At 46.1% G+C, this 20,518-nt stretch overlaps 1 protein-coding gene across 1 annotated transcript in view; it reads right to left on the reverse strand.

Moving 5' to 3' along the window:
- Nucleotides 1–20,518, reverse strand: part of hipk2 (homeodomain interacting protein kinase 2) — a 270,628-nt gene that overhangs the window by 24,073 nt on the left and 226,037 nt on the right. The window contains 3 exon segments of the mRNA XM_068051058.1: nucleotides 2,752–2,873; nucleotides 3,872–4,091; nucleotides 16,478–16,640. Coding sequence (XP_067907159.1) covers nucleotides 2,752–2,873; nucleotides 3,872–4,091; nucleotides 16,478–16,640 — 505 coding nt within the window.

The raw sequence follows: 20,518 nt of genomic DNA on the forward strand, positions 1-20,518 counted from the left end.
GCCATCCATGAATTTACTGCGAATAATTGCATCGACATTATGGCCTTCACAAAAACCTGGCAGAGGGGTTATGACATCTTTCCCCTTAATGAAGCCTCGCGCCTGGCTACATCTTCCACCACTTGCCCCATTAAGACCGTTGTGGTGGCGGTGTGGTGTTTATCACCAGATCACACCTTGGCCTGAGCCCCTACTCCTCTGGCACTTTCTCCTCCTCTGAGCATCTCACCTTGTTTCAGCCTCTCACCTCTATTTCAAAATCATCATTCTCTACCACCCACTTGAGTACGATAAAAATGCTCTCACTGAGATACCTTTCCTCCCTCAGCCTCTGCACCAAACGATTTCTCATCCTCAGTGATTTCAACCGCCATCTCAACTCATCATGTTCTGTCTCCTCTGAGTTTACTGCCCTCTTATCCTCCCTAAATTTCTTCCTCCATGTAAACTCCCAACCCATTTTCAGGGCCACCCCTTTGAGTTTGCCACCTCACATGGTTTTGCTTGTCCCATCATATCAATTACAGATAAGGCCATCTCTGATCACTTCTTTGTATCACTCACCACCCACACCCCCACTTCCATTCCCCATTCCATTTCTGTATCCATCCCTGGAAAAAAACTATCCCCCAAATCACTTACAGCTGCACTTTCAAACTCCCAACTGTCTAGTCTTTAGGCCTCCATTCACTAAAATATCTCTGCAGCGACTGATTTGCTCAAACATGCCTTGACCTCCACCTTTGAAGCACTAGTCCCCAATAAAACCATTACTCTCTCTCACCCTGGCCATTCCTCTAGTATGGCCCTCATCTCAGCTCCCTTATGTCCAAAGGACACAGACTCGAAAGGATATGCAGACTAATGGCTTAGCCATCCACCGCCAGATCGGGTTGGACCACATAAAACACGATTGGATCCCACTCTCGTCTGCTAAAACTGCTCAATATTCCAGGATCATCCTGAAATGCAAAGATAACCCCTGGCTTCTCATCTCTACTGAAAACTGTCTTCTTAAACCCTGCTCCCCTGTCCCCTCCACTCTCACCTCCAACAATAAGTGAAAAGAACTCATGGACTTTACCATCTGATCAGCTGCCTCTGCCATGTCCCACCCTTCTACTAGCCCACCTGGACAAACGTCATCTAATGCTCCTCTCTGCCCTAGCTCTGAACTTACATCCTTTTCTAGTTTCTCTCCTATCTCCCCTCATGCCCTCTGAGCTCATCTTGTCCATTAGACCCACCTCCTGCTCCCTTGATCCTATTCTCACTAAACTGCTGACCACCCAATTTCCCCTCCTGGTATCCATGTTACCTCTTTGGTCAAGCTTTTGGTCATCTGATCCAATGTCTCCTTTTGTGGCTTGATGTCATACTTTGTTTTAAAATGCTCTTGTGAAGCACCTTGGAATATTTTATTATGTTAAAGGCGCTATATAAATATAAGTTGTTCTCTTTGCGATGGACTTATTTACTGTGTATTTTAAGTATTTCCATTACAACTAGTAAAAGGATTATTTCTAATGGACTGCTGATATTTTCAATGCTTCCTTATCAGTAACATTTTAAAGTTCAATCCAGCTTCCACTTCCTTTTCTAAGATCTTGAATGGGGAAGACTATCCATCCTTTGGACAAGATGTGAAACAGAGTCCCACCTGCCAGTTTTGGTGAACATAAACAAAAGCATCGAATTGCCTCAATATCCATCAATCAGCACCACCAAAAACAAATTAACTGCACAAAAGGAAGTCATTCGGCCCTTCATATCTGTGCTGCCTCTTTCCTCGAGCTATCCAAAATTAATCCTACTGCCGTGCTTTCTCCCAGTAGCCCTGTTTCTTCCTCTGCTTCAAATGTTTAGCTGCTCCTTCCTTAAAAGACACAATGCTCTCTGCTTCAACCACTCTCAGTGGCAAAGCATTCCATGCTCTAAAATTTTCTGTGTAGAGAAATTCTCCTGACCTCTCTTTGTACTCAGTAACAGTTTTAAATTGATTATCCCAACCAGAGGAAACAGTCCTTCCATTTTCACTCTACCAATACCCTGCATAATGTGTGACCCTTCATTTAAATCTATTACGCTTCTCTGCTCCATGGAGAAGGTCCCAGTATCCCAAGCCCCCTCTCATAACAATAGATTCTCATTCCTGCCATCATCCATGCTATCGATGGATTTACAGGAGAATGTAAAAGATCCAATGGCATTATTTGACGAAGAGCAGTGGAATTCATCCCGGTATCCTGGCCAATTTTTATCCTTTAACCAACTCCACTCAAAAAAAAACTACAGGTTATCTGGTCATTATCATATTGTGGGAGCTTGCTTTGTGTATATTGGCTGCTGTGTTTACTTAATTACAGCAGTGACTACACTTCAAAAGTACTTCATTGGCTGTAAAGCACTTTGGGACGTTATGAGGTTGTGAAAGATGCTATATAAATGCAAGTGTTACTTTATTTTTTTCTTTGTTCTTGCCCCACATCCAAAGACAGCCACTTTCCAACAGAGGTCATTGAATAGAGGCCAGGAGTGGGAGTCTTGTCTAAATTTTCTTCTCCCTAGCCTAGAGGTGCAAAAGCCAATTGCAGCAGCTACTCAACCATTACCTCAGCACAGACTAAGAAACATACACAACACCTTCAGGTTTTCACAGCCCATTATTTATGTTCTGTTTGCCATGAGGGCTTTGTTGAAATGTAACACCTTCTTGATCATTCCAAATGCTAGGATCAGCATTCCAACTACCTGTGTCAGTAGGCCAGGCTGGATCTGAAGAGGCTGAGCTCCTGGAGCCTGCGTGACAATAGGAAGAGCATTTTCCATTCGGACCGAGTACCCGCCATGCTTGGTTGGGGAAGCCTGCAACCCTATTGGCACCAATGAGAGCATTTGAAATGTAAGAAGAAAAACACAAAGAGAATGATCTGTCTGGAGCAAGTAAGTTCAGTCAAGATTTCATGCATACTAACTGTCAAAAACAATTATTCCTTCTTTGCTGAAAGCACTAGGTTCCAATGGCACAGACACCTTCCAGTGCCTCACCCTTTTTCACATCAGTGACAGGGTATTCGACTGTTGAGGTTGTCACAGTTGAGTCCGATCCTGTTCTCACCCAATACTCTCACACTTGTGCTTTCCAGCAAATGGTCAGTCGTGGGAACTCTGTCTGATCCCTCTCCTCCTCCTCATCACTGCGTGCTGAGACCAACTGCATAGAATTTACAGCACAGAAAGAGGATGTTCAGCCCCAATGGGCTATGCTCTATGAGCCTCCTCCCACCCTAGTTCATCTAACTTCATCATCATATCCTTCTATTCTTTTCTCCCTCATGTGCTTATCTAAGTTACTCTTAAATGCATCCATGTTATTCACCTCAACTACTCCTTGTGGTAGCGAGTTCCACATGCTAATCACTCTATTGGTAAATAAGTTTATCCGGAATTCCCTATTGGATTTATTGGTGCTTGTCTTATCTTTATGGCTCCTCATTTTAAATCCACCCCGAGTGGAAACATCTTCTCTATGTGTACCTTATCAAAGCCCTTCATAATTTTTAAGATGTCTATCAGATCACCGCTCAGCCTTCTCTTTTCTAGAAAAAAGAGCCCCAGCCAGTTAAGTCTTTATTGCAATACCTCTCTTTCCCCTTGACGCACAGGCCAAGGATCAATCCCAGACTCTCTTGATCTGCTCAGCTCAGCTGTACACGGAACAGGCTGAACAATTTTGTAGGGGGGAGGGAGAGTGGTGGAAGTAACTGCTATTAGTACAATAGGAAGCTGCGTCGCATGCACTGAGTTACAAAGACGTGAAGTTGCCTAAGCAGCAGGATAAAGAAATTGAGCCAAACAAAACACATCTCACCTTGAAATCCAGGCGGGCACACAATCAAGGCCTGTTGGAAGGGCTCAGGCCGAGCACACAGCTGTGAGGCTCCCGTCTGCAGTGGCATGCTCCGCTGGGCAACAGCTGCCATGGATGCTGCTGAAGGCTGGTAAAGTGCAGATTGGTAGTTAAGTAAGGAGACATCGGGGTTGGCAAGGGAAAGGGTGGCACTTGTGGATGTGGGAGCCAGGCTGTTGGCCTAAAGGGATGATGGGATTTAATACAAATAATAGGAGATGGTAAGCAAGGCTGTTTGGGGAAGGAAAAATTAAAACACAAAGAAAGCACAAAATCTCAGCCGAAACAATTTGATTTCCAGGAGTTTGGGACAATGTGGGTCCGAAATATGCAGTTTTCTTTAAATTGAAGAATATCCAAAACAAATCACTAGATGAATTTATATGTTATTAAAACCTTATATATGATTAGAAATCAAATTGGTGGAGCTCGTATTGGAAGAACAATGAATGTTCAGAAAATCCTCAGTATCCTTACCTGTCAAAGGTTATGTGAGAGAATATTTATATAGGGCCAAAGTACTGATTAAAATGGTTACCAACTGTGGAAAATAACTATACATATTTGTCTATACAAACATATATAAATACACAAAAAAAGGGTTATATTTCCAGTGAATAAATGGGGTGTGGTTGAAAAGTACTGACTTCTACAAACTACTCTGACCTCAACGTAAATCCATTCCTTCATGGGATGTGGGCGTCATAGGCAAGGCCAGCATTTACTGCCCATCCCTAATTGCCCTCAAGAAGGTGGTGGTGAGCTGCCTTCTTGAACCGCTGCAGTCCTTGGGGTGTTGGTACACCCACAGTGCTGTTAGGAAGGACGTTCCAGGATTTTGACCCAGCGACAGTGAAGGAAAGGCAATATAGTTCCAAATCGGGATGGTGTGCATCCACTGCCCATGTCCTTCTAGGTGATAGAGGCCGTGGGTTTGGAAGGTGCTATCGAAGGAGCCTTGGTGAGTTGCTGCAATGCGTTTGGATATGGTACACACTGCTACCACTGTGCATCAGTGGTGGAGAGAGTGAATGTTGAAGGTTGTGGATGGGGTGCCAATCAAGTGGGCTGCTTTGTCCTGGATGGGGTTGAGCTCCTTGAGTGTTGTTGGAGCTGCACCCATCCAGGCAAGTGGAGAGTATTCTATCACACTTCTGACTTGCGTCTTATAGATGGTGGACAGGCATTGGGGAGTCAGGAGGTGAGTTACTCACCACAGAATTCCCAAACTTTGACCTGCTCTTGTAGCCACAGTATTTATGTGGCTGGTCCAGTTCAGTTTCTTGTTAATGGTAATCCCTAGGATGTTGATAGGAGGGGATTCAGCGATGGTAATGCCATTGAACATCAAGGGGAGATGGTTAGATTTTCTCTTGTTTGAGATGGTCATTGCCAGGCACTTGTGTGACATGAATGTTAGTTGCCACTTATCAGCCCAAGCCTGGATGTTGTCCAGGGCTTGCTGCATCTGGGCTGCTTCCTTATCTGAGGAGTCGTGAATGGTGCTGAACATTGTGCAATCATCAGCGAACATCCTCACTTCTGAGCTTATGATGGAGGGAAGGTCATTGATGAAGCAACTGAAGATGGTTGGGCCTAGGGCACTACCCTGAGGAACTCCTGCAGTGATATCCTGGGACTGAGATGATTGACTTCCAGCAACCACAAACAGCTTCCTTTGCGCTAGGTATAACTCCAACCAGTGGAGAGTTTTCCCCCGATTCCCATTTACTCCAGTTTTGCTTGGGCTCCTTGATGCCATACTCGGTCAAATGCTGCCTTGATGTTAAGGACAGTCACTCTCTCTTCGCAGTACAGTACAGTATTGTACTGGTGGATACAGTTGTGCAGCTGGGAATGGTGGGACCAGTTTGAGGTGCTTCTCGGTAAGAAATCCTCAGTGTGTATGAACCAATATCATCATTTATTGCACTAAAAAGCAATCCTAGATTCAAACTGCATAAAGTAACTGTACGCAGTAATCTTGCAAAAAATCATCCTGGTTTAATCGAGAAAGAGAGAGGAGAGCCTAACAAACTGAAGATTTTCTGGAAAGCCATGATCAATGCACATCTGAGAATCAAGCAAAGGCATAACTAGCATTGTAACTACCTACATTAAGATTTCCATGACCTCATCAACATTTTGAAATTAAAATCATGGTTAGCTTATTTTCATTCCAATTTCCTCTTCCACTCTTGAAGGTGTGACTCACTGTAGTTCATAGAGTCATAGAGCACTGAAACAGGCCCTTCGGCCCACTGAGTCTGTGCCAACCATGAACCACCCATTTATACTAATCCTACATTAATCCCATATTCCCTACCAGCTACCTACACTCGGGGCAATTTACAATGGCCAATTTACCTATCAACCTGCAAGTCTTTGGCAGTGGGAGGAAACCGGAGCACCCGGCGGAAACCACGTGGTCACAGGGAGAACTTGTAAACTCCACACAGGCAGTATCCAGAACTGGACCTGGGTCACTGGAGCTGTGAGGCTGCGGTGCTAACCACTGCGTCACTGTGTCGCCCCGTGTCACATGAGGGTGGGTCACCCTTCAATACTTCATTCGAGTGACTAATCTTCATGGGTGACATCTTACAATTAGGGCACTACAGCCCAACACCTGTACTTATGTTCCAGCTGGAATTACTGGACGACAATTAGGAGCAACAGCCATGGTTGATATTTATTCCCCTCTGTAGTCCGGAGACCCACAACCAATTTTATTGTCCAATTTCTCTCTCAAGCTGAGATCAGCTAACTCAGCTGATAAAAGTATCGGGTTGGCCTTTGATGTTCTCTTGAGTTCAACGTGGCGGGTCACTCCCATAGTGGTCCCTGGTACATTATGTTCAGGAGCGTGTACTATCCCATATTTAATCATATTATAATGTAATCCAGGGTGTAAGAATAAAGCATCTTTGTAATATGAACTGGATATTGTATCTTTTACACAGTTCAGTCAACTGGTGATCAGCCATTAATTAATTGTTAAGAGCTTTATTTTATAGGTAACAATAGCTCTAACTGAGTCTCACTTAGTTTGCTTAACTTTATTTCCCTTCATGGGCATAAGAAACATGATACACTACCCATCCTATTTTTTCCCCCCTTATTTTAGCCTTCTGATTCTGACCAGCTCTGCATTAAGGATGAGCGAGCTATGCCTTGTTAGATCGACTTCCTGCTCCAAACTGATCTTGACATGTGGGTCCTTGTCCTCTCTTTCCTGTACTCCTATGAAGGTGGCTGTTTCTTTCTCCCCCAAACCCCACTCCTTCTCCTGCCAACCACTGGCCAAATCCTTCCCCATTCAGGGATTTGCCAACAGGCCTGCCAACAAACACCACTTACCTCCCAACAGGATATTATTAACAGAAACAGCATAGTAGGCTCAAATCAATAGATCATCCGAATGACAAAAGATGTGGATGTTCATTAAAACTCTTAACTAACTCCCATCATCTGAAGCATGGAGACAAATTTTGAGGTTCCAGTTGTCAACCTAACTGAAATTAGCTAACTCTGAATAATAAAGGAATAGGACTAGCCCTCTCAAGCTTGCTCCACCAATTAGATCACAGCTAATCTGCACCTCAACTCCACTTCCCCAGCTTTGCTCCACATATCTTAATAACCTTGCCTCACCAGAAATTCTATCGCTCTCGTCTTGAAAATTTCATTTGATCCCATTCTTTCCAGCACCTTTGAGGGAGGAGAGTTACAGATTTCCATCACCTTTTTTTGGGGAAAAAGTGCTTCCTGATTTCACTCCTGAATGGTCTAGCTGTAATTTTATGATTATGCTCCATTGTTCTGATCTGGACTGATCCATCAGAGGAAATAGTTTCACTGTATCTACCCCATATGGAATCCTAAAATCATTTTAAACACCTCGATTAGATGACTCCTCAACCTTCGAAACTCATGGAAACAAAAGCCAAGTTTATGCCACCTGTCCTCGCACATTAACCCACTGAGACCTAGTACCACTCCTGTGAATCTGTGTTGGATCTGCCCTGAGCCATGTGCACAGATTGGTCCATATGGCTCGCTGCCACACTCACTAGCTGAGCCTTCACTTCTGAGTTCATTCCAGCAGGGAGTCAAACATGTCAAAAAACATACACACACCTTAAATACTCACTGAGCTACAGCAAGCTGCAGGAGAAAACTGCGTTTGACCAAAGAACTATAGAGGGGGAAAAACGCTTGAGATGGACCTGAATTCTGAGATGACTGGCTGTCGAGCTGAAGTGGGCAATTTCCATTCACAAACTTTGAATGGAGAAAATTGCTCGAAGGTTTCCTGAATCTTTTCAGTAGAAAAGGATTAGGAACACATGACCCGGAGCATGAAAAATACGGACTCTTCTTTGAAAATTGAGTTTTTTTCTTTTCCATGGGCTGGAATACCCTTGGGAGCAAACAAAAAACTCCTTTGTAGCAAAGATACTGTGACACTCAAGAGTTAAACTCGTTATTTTTGGATATTACAAACAGATTCCTGCTGCTACTGTGTTCCTTGTCTGATTAAGTACAGTTCTTCTTGACTGTATCCTGATCCGTTAGCTATTTTCTAAAAAAACGTGCTTAATTTTAACTTTTTGCTCTTTTATTCACCCCCACCCACTTTCCTAAAGGTGTTGACTGATGATGTGGAAGGAGCCTCCTGTTACCTTCACATGTGGACCTTGATAAGAGTGTTTGCACACTTTTCAGGACAGCCAAGCGCAAACTGGTCATGAACACACATGCACCCTCACATACACGGATGCACACATGCATGCACAAACATCCATATGGATGGACAGACAGACGCGCACACACACACACACACACAAATATGCACAGACATGACCACACATGCATGCATGCGCACAAATTTCCAGCAGGGGATACTTGGTCACGATCAGGAGCAGGAAGCAGGAACACTTGCTGATTCTTCACCCCACCGCACCCCCCCCTCTCCCTTCATCATCACCCAAACTGAGATCAGATAACTCAGCACAGAGCAAACCTGGTATCATTCCAGGTTACTTCTGATTTCCAAACTCAAGCCATTTATTTTAAGAGAGAGGGAGGTATAACATGCCGTACCTGGTTTCACGCTATTGAACACAAACCTGCAACCTTCCCACTGGGTGGTGGCTGCTTTCAGAGGTAAATGAGGGGAAGGTGGTATGTTTGAGTTCTGCCACAGCCAAGTGGATGGGAAGGGTGAAGTATAAAATAGCAGACGGTGAAAGGTCCTACCTCCCAAGGCTCACTCAAATACAACTCTGTTGCAGAAGAGACCCCTGCTGGGGGAATGTGATGTGACAATGAGAAATTTAAAAATAGGAGCAATTAGCTGACTCGCCAACACAGGCACTGACTGCCAGTCCAGCTGTATGACTCAATTTTAATTCCCAGACTTAATCTTAAAGCCACTTCTGTTTCAGAAGAAGGGTAGTTCCCGAAGGAGACACAAGTCATACTTTCCTAGGGCAACTGAGCTTTCACTTCATGAGTTATATTATGATGATTAATGTGACAAAGAAGTTGTGCCAACACAGATGCGTTACTGCCTCTTTAAGACTGAAACCCCAGTGTGAGCTGTTCTAACATATGGAGTTCCTGTTTACCCAACAGTTAAATGTTTATTCATCAAAGTGAGAGCTAAGTGACTAGTTTCCAACTGGCCTGTGAATGACCTTGGCAATTCACTATTACACATGTTTAGTTTTCAGTTCAAACATTGTAGTTTTAACAAGAATGGGCACATTTAGGTTATTGGGATAGTTAAATGTGAACTACCATTTCCAGTGAATAACATAAATTAGTTTCTTGCCTTATTTTGTCCCCTTCTCTCCTTAAAATGGCAGTCTCTTGCTGGGTTAACAGTTCTACTGCTGCCAACTATCCTCCAGCACTTTAGCCAAGTGGGCATTCTGGCCTCCCCACTCTTGACATTGTGTTTGCAGGCTATTCGACTGTGGAAAGCATCCATGTTCTCATGCTGACATAAGTGACTGGATATTGATTTCCTGTTCAATTCCTTTTTCCTCATTCCATGGTGAAGGGGCACTGAAGCTAACAATAACTCCAAATTCATCACAGACCAGAAATCAGACTTGGGCCATTCAGTTCTACACCAGGCCAATTTAAACTGCTGAGGAACCATTTTTAAATACAGTTTTAAAAGTGATTACGATTACAGGAGCACTGAATGCATTTCACTGCTCACAGATACAGTGGACTGCGCATCTTCTGTAAAACATTTTATCACTAGTATCGTTGGCCTGATTGTAAGTCATTTAATTCTCCTGGTATTTGTTGCATTCTGTCACATCAAGCTGGGACTGACCTTGAGGTAAATCTTGTACCCCCATTCTTTTGGGCTATTCAGTAAGTCAAAGATAAACAGTTGGGCTGTGATACTCACTGAGACATCACCCATCTGTTCCAGCCATTTCCACCCATCAGTCTGACCAACAGAACAAAGCTGGCCCCTTTCAAATCACTCAGCGTCTATCTGTCTGGTTCTGACCTGTGTTGTCCTGGTTTAGATCACTTAATGTCTCTTTGCCCGGTTGGGCTCTGTGTTGACTGGTCAAGATCACTTTGTATCTACCTGGCTGGCTCAGAGCTGTTTCGACTGAGTTTGGATCATTTTGTATCTATCTCTCTGGTTGTGTCCTGTGTTAAGCTGGTTCAGAACAATTAGTATAGACATATCCAGCTGTGGGCTGCCCCCAATCTCTAATTGCCTAGCTGTGGCTTGTGCTGACTTGGTCTAGATCACTCTGTATATTTACCTCTGCGCTGTGTAGAACTGGTTCAGAACACTCAGCTGACATCACATGTGAATGTACACAAATCATTAAAAGCTAGTGCACAGATAAAAAAAATAATCAAAAAGGTGATTGGAATGTTGGCCTTTATCTCAAGGGGGCTGGAAATCAAAAGTAAGGAAGTGTTGCTTCAGCTGTGCAGAGCCCTGTTCAGACCTCGTCTGGAGTACTGCATTCAGTTTTGGACACCGAACCTCAGAAGATATATTGGATTTGGAAGGGGTACAGCGCAGATTCACCAGAATCATAATAGAGCTTAAAGGGTTAAATTATGAGAAAACAGGCTGCATAAATCTGGTTTGTATTCCCCTGATTGAGGAGCAATCTGATCGTGGTCTTTAAAATGATTCAGTGGTTCGATAGGGTAAACACAGAGAAACTATTTCCTCTGGGGGAATCCAAAACAAGGGAACAAATCTTAAAATTAGAGCTAGGCCATTTAAGAGTGAAATCAGGTAGCACTTTTACACACAGTGGGTAGTGGAAATAGGAACTCTTAGATGATAAAACACAAAGGTCCACCTAGTTTGCCTTTTACCATTCTAAGTAGTCGTGTGATACAACGATAATGGAGTTGTTAACTAAGCTTTGTATTCAGTCTCTCCAACAGACCCAGACATGACGCGGGGATAACCCAGGCATGGAGAGCTTTGGGGGAATCATGGGCAGGATTTCAATTCTGGGGTCGGGACTCTGACATTGTGTTTGTTTCCAGGTTCCAACCCCGCACAGCATCGGCAACACACATGCTTTGCAATTTCAATTGGGGAAACACTTAATTGCCCTGAGTCGCATTCGCTGCCCAATTAGCCATGGCAGAAGGAGGAAGGAGGCGGGACACATGGAAGAGTGGGCCCAATTTAAAGGACAAGCAACAGCCATTGCTGTGGTTGCCGTTCTTCTTAATGATGGAAGGAGGAGCTGAGCATAGGGCAGTTGGTAGGGAGGGCCCTCGTGCCAGGGCAGCCTTCCCCCACGCAACCACCCCCCCCCCCCCACATGCCCCCTCACCCCCGTTTTTCTGACACCTCACTTGAACTGCTCAAGAGGGTGACATCGTGGAGAATTATCCTTTCCCTGCCAGCAAGGCTGATCAAGAAGGCACGGCTGAAGGTGGCTCATGAGGTCAGCAGCAGAGGAGGAATTGGGTCCAGTGTAGGAAACGTTTCAATGGCCCACTGATGCCTAGCAAGTTGAGTTCAAATACAGATCCAGATGGCATGCCTCCTGGTCAGCAATCACCAGGATACAAAAGAGAGGGGCATCCTGAGGGCGCATAGAATTCTCCTGACCATTGGAGAGATGTTTGCATGGCATCATTGATGATCCATAAGCATAGTACCATTGGACAGGAGGCTACAGTGAAGATTGCAACTTATACGAATGAAAAGCTGTAAGCGGTGAGAGGCATTGTCCAAACGGCATCTTTTTTTCATCTAGGGAGAGCAAGAGGGCACATTTGGACAGTGAAGTCCCCAGCTCGTGTCACTAATGCATTTTGAGGAGATGGCTCTTGATCAGGCCAGAGAGGCAAGCTACCGGGACGTTGGAGACAGAGAAACAGGAGTCCAATGTAGACAGGGTGAAAGATCTCAACATCTCCAGGTTCAGGGAATGCATGATAATCCTCCCTGTGCAATGAGCTGTTAATGCATAAGCTGTCATTTCAGTATTTCAAACAGCAGAAACATCTGTTGATTGTGCTGATTTCTCATGACCACCTTCTCTTACGCCTCCCACAGGGCCAGCTGCAGAGGGGGAGGTGTTGAGACACCACCAACCTGTTCTGGAAGAGTCAGAGGGGGAAGACACATCGGAGCTTGCACTGCTACATCTTCCTTGTGCACCCTCCACCAGCACAGACAGTTGCACCTCAGTGGGTCCTCGCGTGCTGTTACAAACAGTGGCACAGGGTGACGTGCACATCACCTCAGAGCAGGAGGATACGGGTGAGACCGAGTCGGCTGTGGCCAGTCCCCCTCACAGGATGAAGGACAGGCATAGCCCTGCTCAGCAGGGTAGAGATCAGTACCTTGGGAGTCACGAAATGGGCGGCTCTACCTAGAGAGCCAGCGTGAGATGTGTGCCCGCATGTCAGAGTTACCTGAGGCACTGTGGAGTCATGGGATTTGAATGGAAGCGTCCATTCATCTCACGTGCTCCACAATGACTCAATGCTTTAAGCGCAGGAGCTCCTCCATTGAGGGATTGGCCAACTTAATGGAGAGCCATATGCAACATCAATCAGAGTGGATGCAGGAACAGTGCACTGACGTGCCCGGATTGTACCCTGCAGTCTGTAGCATTGACCGGTCATTGACACAAATGGCACAAAGAAGCAGGGAGCGGATCGCAGCTGCGCCCCAGCCTGTGGTTCCCTCCAGCGATCAAGGGCACCAAGAAAAGGCTGAGGAGGCAACAGATGGTGATGAGGGGGCCACCCCTTCACGGGGCTCCGTCATCCTCATCCACCTCCATGGCCCCTCTGATGGACAAAGCATCTGTAGAATTACACCCTGTGACAGAGGCTTCCCCTCCAGTAATGCTGGTGCAGCAGCATTTGGAGGTGCCACCCCCCGCCCCCCCGGGAGCTTCCACCCCGAGATCGGCCACCACTGGCATCGCAGTCCCAGAGAGGCACTAGTGAGCAGTCTGCCTCCACCTCATCCTCAGCCACAGGGGAGTCCTCGTAGGAGTGGCCGTCAGTGGAGGCCACCATGACAGTGATGTCACCTTGTGGATCACCTGGGTATTTCTATTGTACATGACATAACACTGTTATGTAATAAAGCACTGGGCATGTTGATGCACGAAGACAGACTTGTGTGTATCCATTTCATCAAGACGAAAGGCAAGAGAATAGAGGATTAGCAAAGCAAAGGAGGGTGTTAGGAAAGAGTGTGTCAGGTGGAGACTCTGGAGCCTTGAAATATTTGTGCCAATGGAAGGTTGCTGGCTTTTATTTTTAGTGGATGCTTGCTCTCACTCAGATGAAGGAGAATCTCCTCTCCAAATCTCCTGCAGACTGAATCTTTCTCACGTGAAAAATGTTTGGATCAGAGCAGCCCTAGCGTCCCTACCGTTCTGATGAGCCCTCCATCTCCTGAGCCTATCACGGAGCCATCCCTGCTAAGTAGGGGGACCCTTCTCTCCTTCAGCTCCTCCTCCTCTTCCTCCTCCGAGGAGCTGTGCCCTTCCAGCCTGGTTTAAATGTCGCAATAAAATGTGCCCTTCCAGCTTTCCTCACTCTTTAAGGTACACACCTCTCTGGAGGGCCATGTTATGGAGCGCGCAACAGATCACCACAATGAACGAGACCCTTGAGCGAGTGTACTGGAGGGCACCCAACTGGCCAAGGCACCTGAACCTCATCTTCAGGAGGTCGATATCCTGCTCAGTGATGACCCTTGTGCTCAGGTGGCATCGGCTGCAGTGTCTGTCAGCCTCCGTGGCAGGATTACACACTGAAGTCATCAGCCATCTCATCACAGGATAAGTCTTATCCACTAACAGCCATCCAGGCATTTCTGATGGCTTCATGAAGAGCTGCAGCATCTGTGATTGCTGGAGGATAAAGGCATTATGATAGCCTCCAGGATCGCGTGCACACACCTGCATAGAGCTCTTCATGTGGTCACATACCAGCTGAATGTTTAGGGAGTGGACTTCCTTTCTATTGAGGAATCTCCCTGGCTGGTCACTCAGTGCCTTGATGGCCACTTGGGTGCAATCGATGATCCCTTGCACCTGAGGGAATCCGGCGAGGTAGGCAAATCTCACTGTCCTTTCAGCTTGAGTGCCGCTATCCACCTGGAATTCAATGTAATCCCCTGTCCTCTCGAACAGAGCATCCGACACCTCGGTGATGCAATGATGTGCTGCTGCCTGTGAGATGCCACCAATATCTGCTGCTGCTGCTTGGAAAGACCCAGTTGCAAAAAGTGCAAGGCCACTGTGAGTTTTACAGCCATGGGAAGGCCATGATGATAGTTCCTGAAAACCCTCAGATGACCCTCAATGAGGGCACACAAGTCGGCAATCATCTGTCTTCTGTGGCACTGACGCGCCGACATATCCAGGCAGATATCCTCTGCTGAGGGTATCGCCTTTGTTGCCTTCCTGTCCCTCATTTGTCATCCCTGTGCCCCTGTTGCCCAGGGGTCTATCTCAGCTCCTGCAGATGCTGCTGCTTATTTCTAGTTGATCCTATCACAGAGTAGCTTAGTCCCATTTTCTGTTATGTCTTTCCTTCCTTTAAAATGGAAAGTGCAGTCTTCCTGAACTGCCCTCTCATGAACCCATGAGGACCCTAAGCAGAAGGATCTGTTGCCCTACCCCCAAAACTGCTCCCACCAAAATGCCCTTGTCAAGACTGAAAGATAGGACAGATCATTCTCCTGACTCTGTACAACTGGTTGCCTGTGAATGAGGGCCGTTTCTGAGCCTTTCCTCTTTACTGTTGCCTCTTGTTGCTCTCCCGCCATTCTGACTTGCTCCCTACTGACCTCCTCCTTCCTGTTGTGGTTGAGACCCTGCATGGATCCCGTGCCTTAAAAAGAAAATTCAAAACTGACCTTTAATGAGCTGACAACAAGATAGCTAAGTGGTTTAACTGGCCTTTTATCCATCATGGGTGGGCTGCCTCCTCCAGCACTCAGGAGAGCCTTTTAAAATGGCATGCCAAACAGAGGTGCAGGTTTAAGTGACCACCCACCCCCATTCCCGCCCAAACCCCATCCCCACCGCCCGTTCCCGTTCCTGTCCGTCCCCTTCCCCGTCCTTTCATTTAAATAAAAATCCTGCCCCATAGGTCCAAAGTCACCTATTTCTCTCAAGCCAGTTACACTTAGCACGTGCCATGTCTCAAATTACTCAAACTGTATCCCAAAATGTTATTTTGAAACTTTCTCGCCCAAAATTGGGGGGGAGGGGGGCATTGAAATCTTCAAGACTGAGATTGAGAAATGTTTTATTAGGTAAGGGTATCAACAGATATGCAGCAAAGGTATAAATGGAGTTGAGATACAGATCAGCCATGAATGGTGGGCAAAACAGGATTGATGGGCTGAAAGGCCAACTCCTGGTCCTATGAAATTCCTGAGGAGAGGACAGTGGGGTTTCCACTGGTTTCCTGTGGGAACTTTGGCACAGACTGGTGCAGCCCCCAAGAAAGCAAAGGAGACCCAGTTATGTGAGGGCTCTGTCTTTTCCTGGAGTTTCCTGGTTGCTATGAAACCTCTGTCCACCTCTTATAAGGCAAACAGTAACAATGGGAACACAGCCCCTACACTGAAGTTGGGGGGTGGGGGGGGGTGGTGGGTGGTGTTTTGCTTACACAGGACCTGGAATACCAGTGGCAGTGGGTCACGCAGTGTGATGGGACGTACCAACTTCCACGAGTCCCACCGATGGGAGAACAAGCCCGGTGAATGGCCCAGTCATCCACCTCACAAAGACATATTTTTCTTCAGGTTCTATGCAAATCAATCCCCCTTACTGAAGATGCCCAATGCTGATCAGTATTTCAAGTCGATTTACCTGCTTTTGTTCCATATCCCTTGATACCTTACCCAATAAAAATCTATCAATCTCAGTGCTGTACCTGCAGCACCTGTCCCGTAGTAATCAGATGCCCTCCCATTGATCCTGCAAACTACGGGTCGTCAGCCCCTCTGTGATCATCTTTCTGTGCTGAGCTGGTTTCAATCACTCGTTCTGCACATACCTGGTTGTGCACTGTACTGAGCTGGTTGCTGAAGGTCATCGTTAGGTTGCTCGATGTGCTTGGAGCTACATGCGTGATGAAAGGCGTCTTACTCTGGTTCACTGTGTCATACATATTGACTCTTCGCTTGCAAATCTCCATGTTCTGAAAGCAGGACTTGACACTGAAAGAAAAATTAGAAGAGCAATTCATTATTAAGAGGAGGAAAACGATGGTGATTTCACTCATTAAAGCACCGATCCTGCTGGTGATGTCTTTTCCCATAGTTGCGGCTGAATCTTGACAGGGGTGGGCTGTGTTGGTGGGAGTGGGGAGTTTTTATCAGGAAACCCAGAAATTCAGGTTTTCCCGCATGCTGTGGGTTTTTGGCAATGTCCCTAGTTTTGCTATGATTACATAAGAACATAAGAATGTAAGAAATAGGAGCAGGAGTAGACCATTTGGCCCCTCGAGCCTGCTCCGCTATTCAGTACGATCTTGGCTGATCTTCGGTCTCAACTCCACATTCTCGCCCGTTTGCCATATCCCTTGACTCCCTGAGAGACCAAAAATCGATCTCAGCCTTAAATATATTCAATGATGGAGCATCCATAACCCTCTGGGTTAGAGAATTCCAAAGATTCACAACCCTCTGAGTGAAGAGATTCTCGTCATCACGATTTAAATGATTGACCCCCTTATCCTGAGACTGTCCCCTGTCTTCCAGATTCCCCAGCCGGGGGAAACAACCTTTCAGCGTCCACCCTGTCAAACCAATTCAGAATCTTTTATGTTTCAATGAGATCACCTCTCATTCTTCTAAACTGCAGAGAATATAGACACAATTTACTTAGCCTCTCATCATAGGATGACCCTCTCATCCCAGGAACCAATCAAGTGAGCCTTTGCCTGCCTGGAAGTCAACCTGATGATAGGTTTGGCTTCCAGTCAGGCAGGAAGCACGCTGGAAGAGGCATCTACCGTGGGTTAAGCTGCCTGTTGCTGCTAATGGGAGCATGGTGGGGGGGGGGGGGGGGGGGGGGGGGGTGGGGGTGTGTGCAGATGGGTGGAGTTCAAACAGTGAACCTGTAAAGGGGGGGGGGGGTTCTGATCCATGGTCCCATGGGGGGGTCCGATCTCCGACCCTGGTGGGGAAGGGGGTGGTCCGATTCTCAACCCCGGGGTGGGGGGACACTGTACTGGGGGCTTTCTGATGACAGGAAGCTTGGGTGCTGAGGGGAAAAACTTACCCACTCGCCGAAACTGTCCTTGCCTCCCTTCATCTGCAGAAGCCAGGGTTAAATTTGCAAAGCAGGTTAAATATTAGGCTGTCAGCCTCGCTAAAATATTTAATTGGCCAAGCTGCCTGCCCCTTGTCCCACCTCTGTTAAGCCCAGTAGTGGGTGGGTTGGAGGGGTTTGGGGACAATTTGAGATTTTGAAGGTTTTAACATCTCAGCTAACCCTAGCCCACTTTGTGGGTTAAGATTCAGCCCTTGGTGTGTGCTTCAGAAGTACTTGGAACTCAATAACATTGCCCTGTCTTCAACTGAAGTGGAAAGCAACTTCTCAATCCATTATAAGCCCGACTCCCACAGCTACCTGGACTACACTTCTTCACACCCTACTCCTGTAAGGACTCCATTCCATTCTCCCAGTTTCTCCGTCTCCGACGCATCTGCTCTGATGATGCTACCTTCCATGACGGTGCTTCTGATATGACCTCCTTTTTCCTCAACCGAGGATTCCCCCCCACTGTTGTTGACAGGGCCCGCAACCGTGTCCGGCCCATTTCCCGCACCTCTACCCTCACCCCTTCCCCTCCCTCCCAGAACCGTGATAGGTTTCCCCTTGTCCTCACTTACCACCCCATCAGCCTCCATATCCAAAGGATCATCCTCCGCCATCTCCGCCACCTCCAGCGTGATGCCACTACCAAACGCATCTTCCCCTCCCTTCCCCCGTCAGCATTCTGAAGGGATAGTTCCCTCCGTGACACCCTGGTCTACTCCTCCATTACCCCCACCACCTCGTCCCCTTCCCATGGCACCTTCCCCTGCAATCGCAGGAGGTGTAATACCTGCCCATTTACCTCCTCTCTCCTCACTATCCCAGGCCCCAAACACTCCTTTCAGGTGAAGCAGCGATTTACTTGTACTTCTTTCAATGTAGTATACTGTATTCGCTGCTCACAATGTGGTCTCCTCTACATTGGGGAGACCAAGCACAGACTGGCTGATCGCTTTGCGGAACACCTCCGCTTAGTCCGCAAGCAGGACCCTGAGCTTCCGGTTGCTTGCCATTTCAACACTCTCCCCTGTTCTCATGCTTACATCTCTATCCTGGGCTTGCTGCAGTGTTCCAGTGAACATCAATGCAAGCTCGAGGAACAGCATCTCATTTTCCGATTAGGCACACTACAGCCTGCCGGACTGAACATTGAGATCAATAATTTCAGTGCATGACGGGCCCCCCATTTTACTTTCATTTTTAATTATTTTTTCTTTTTTTTAAACATTTTTTACTATTTTTTTTCTTTTGTTTATTTCATTTCATTGTAGTTTGTTCAGCTTGCTTACCCACTGTTTCTTTTTTCATGTTTGTACTTGCTGCTGTTCAATCTTCAGTTCATTAACACCCTATCTGTACTAATGCTTTGTCGTTCAACACACCATTAACATATTGTTTGCCTGTACTCCATGACCTTTTGGTCAGCTATGTGGCCTTGTCCAATCTACACCTTCTCCTTTGTTATCTCTTGCCCCACCCCCGGCTCACTTGCTTATAACCTTTGACATTTCTAATATTTGCTAGTTCCGAAGAAGGGTCACTGACCCGAAACGTTAACTCTGCTTCTCTTTCCACAGATGCTGCCAGACCTGCTGAGTGGTTCCAGCATTTCTGGTTTTTATTTCTCAATAACATGCTGTGCTTCTCAATTCCTGCCCCTTTCTCAGTCATAGTCACCTTCTTCACCCTCCTACAGTCCCTTCACTGCAAACAGTTTTTTCACAGAGATTATATATAGAGTGCAGGGAGGCCTTCAACAGAGCTCTGCAAGTGAAGCGATACTTTGAGTGGCAAAAAAAGGTAGCCACATTCAAAAGACCAAGCCTATCTTTTTCCCAATTTAGGGATATCGTGTGCAATATCACAGCCCTGGTGTTACCAAAGCCAGTCAGCATTGTGAACGGGATAAAAACCAGAAATGCACAGAAACGAGTACCAGGTGCCACAATTCAGTATTTACTGTTTCTCTTCAGCCTGTCTCAAAGTCTTCACCCATTTTTTCCTTCCCTCTTGGTGGCCAATGACAAATTCCAGCCAGCATTAAACCACCATACATACACATCAGGTATTCTTCTGTCTTTGGTGGAGCAGCAGATAAAGATACACTAATGGCCATTTTGATGCTGCACCAAACACGCAGATACCATCCTAAGATGACAAGACAGACAAGATGAGGAAAGCCCATTTTAACTCATCTATTCAGATTGATTTAGTAGTCGTTCAATCACTATTCTCAACTCCTAAATTATTTTGGCGTTTTTGCCTCCATTACCCTACCCAGAGGCCACTCCAAGTGCTGATCACTCTTCTGGTAAAAATGTTTCCTCTTGTAAAAACTTAATTTACCTTGTGCCATGTTGAACCAGTGCCCCCTTGGTTTAATTTGAAGTATTGTTGCAGATTAATAATTTTTATATCACGTACTGTATTAGAAACCTCCATAAGATCTCCTTAATTGTAAGGATACAATTCTAAAGGGGGTGCAGGAGGAGAGGGACCTGTGGGTATATGTGCATAAATCACTGAAGGTGGCAGGGCAGGTTCAGAAAATGGTTAATAAGGCATCCTGAGCTTTATAAATAGAGGCATATAGTACAAAAACAACGAGGCTATGGAAAACCTTTATAAAACACTGGTTCAGCTTCAACTGGAGCATTGTGTCCAATTCTGGCCACCACATTTTAGGAAGGATGTGAAGGCCTTCGAGAGGGTACAGAAAAGATTTATGAGAATGGTTTCAGAGATGAGGGACATCAGTTACATGGATTGATTG

Source organism: Heterodontus francisci, chromosome 18 (assembly GCF_036365525.1).
Source record: "Heterodontus francisci isolate sHetFra1 chromosome 18, sHetFra1.hap1, whole genome shotgun sequence".
NCBI classification, from domain to species: Eukaryota; Metazoa; Chordata; class Chondrichthyes; order Heterodontiformes; family Heterodontidae; genus Heterodontus; species Heterodontus francisci.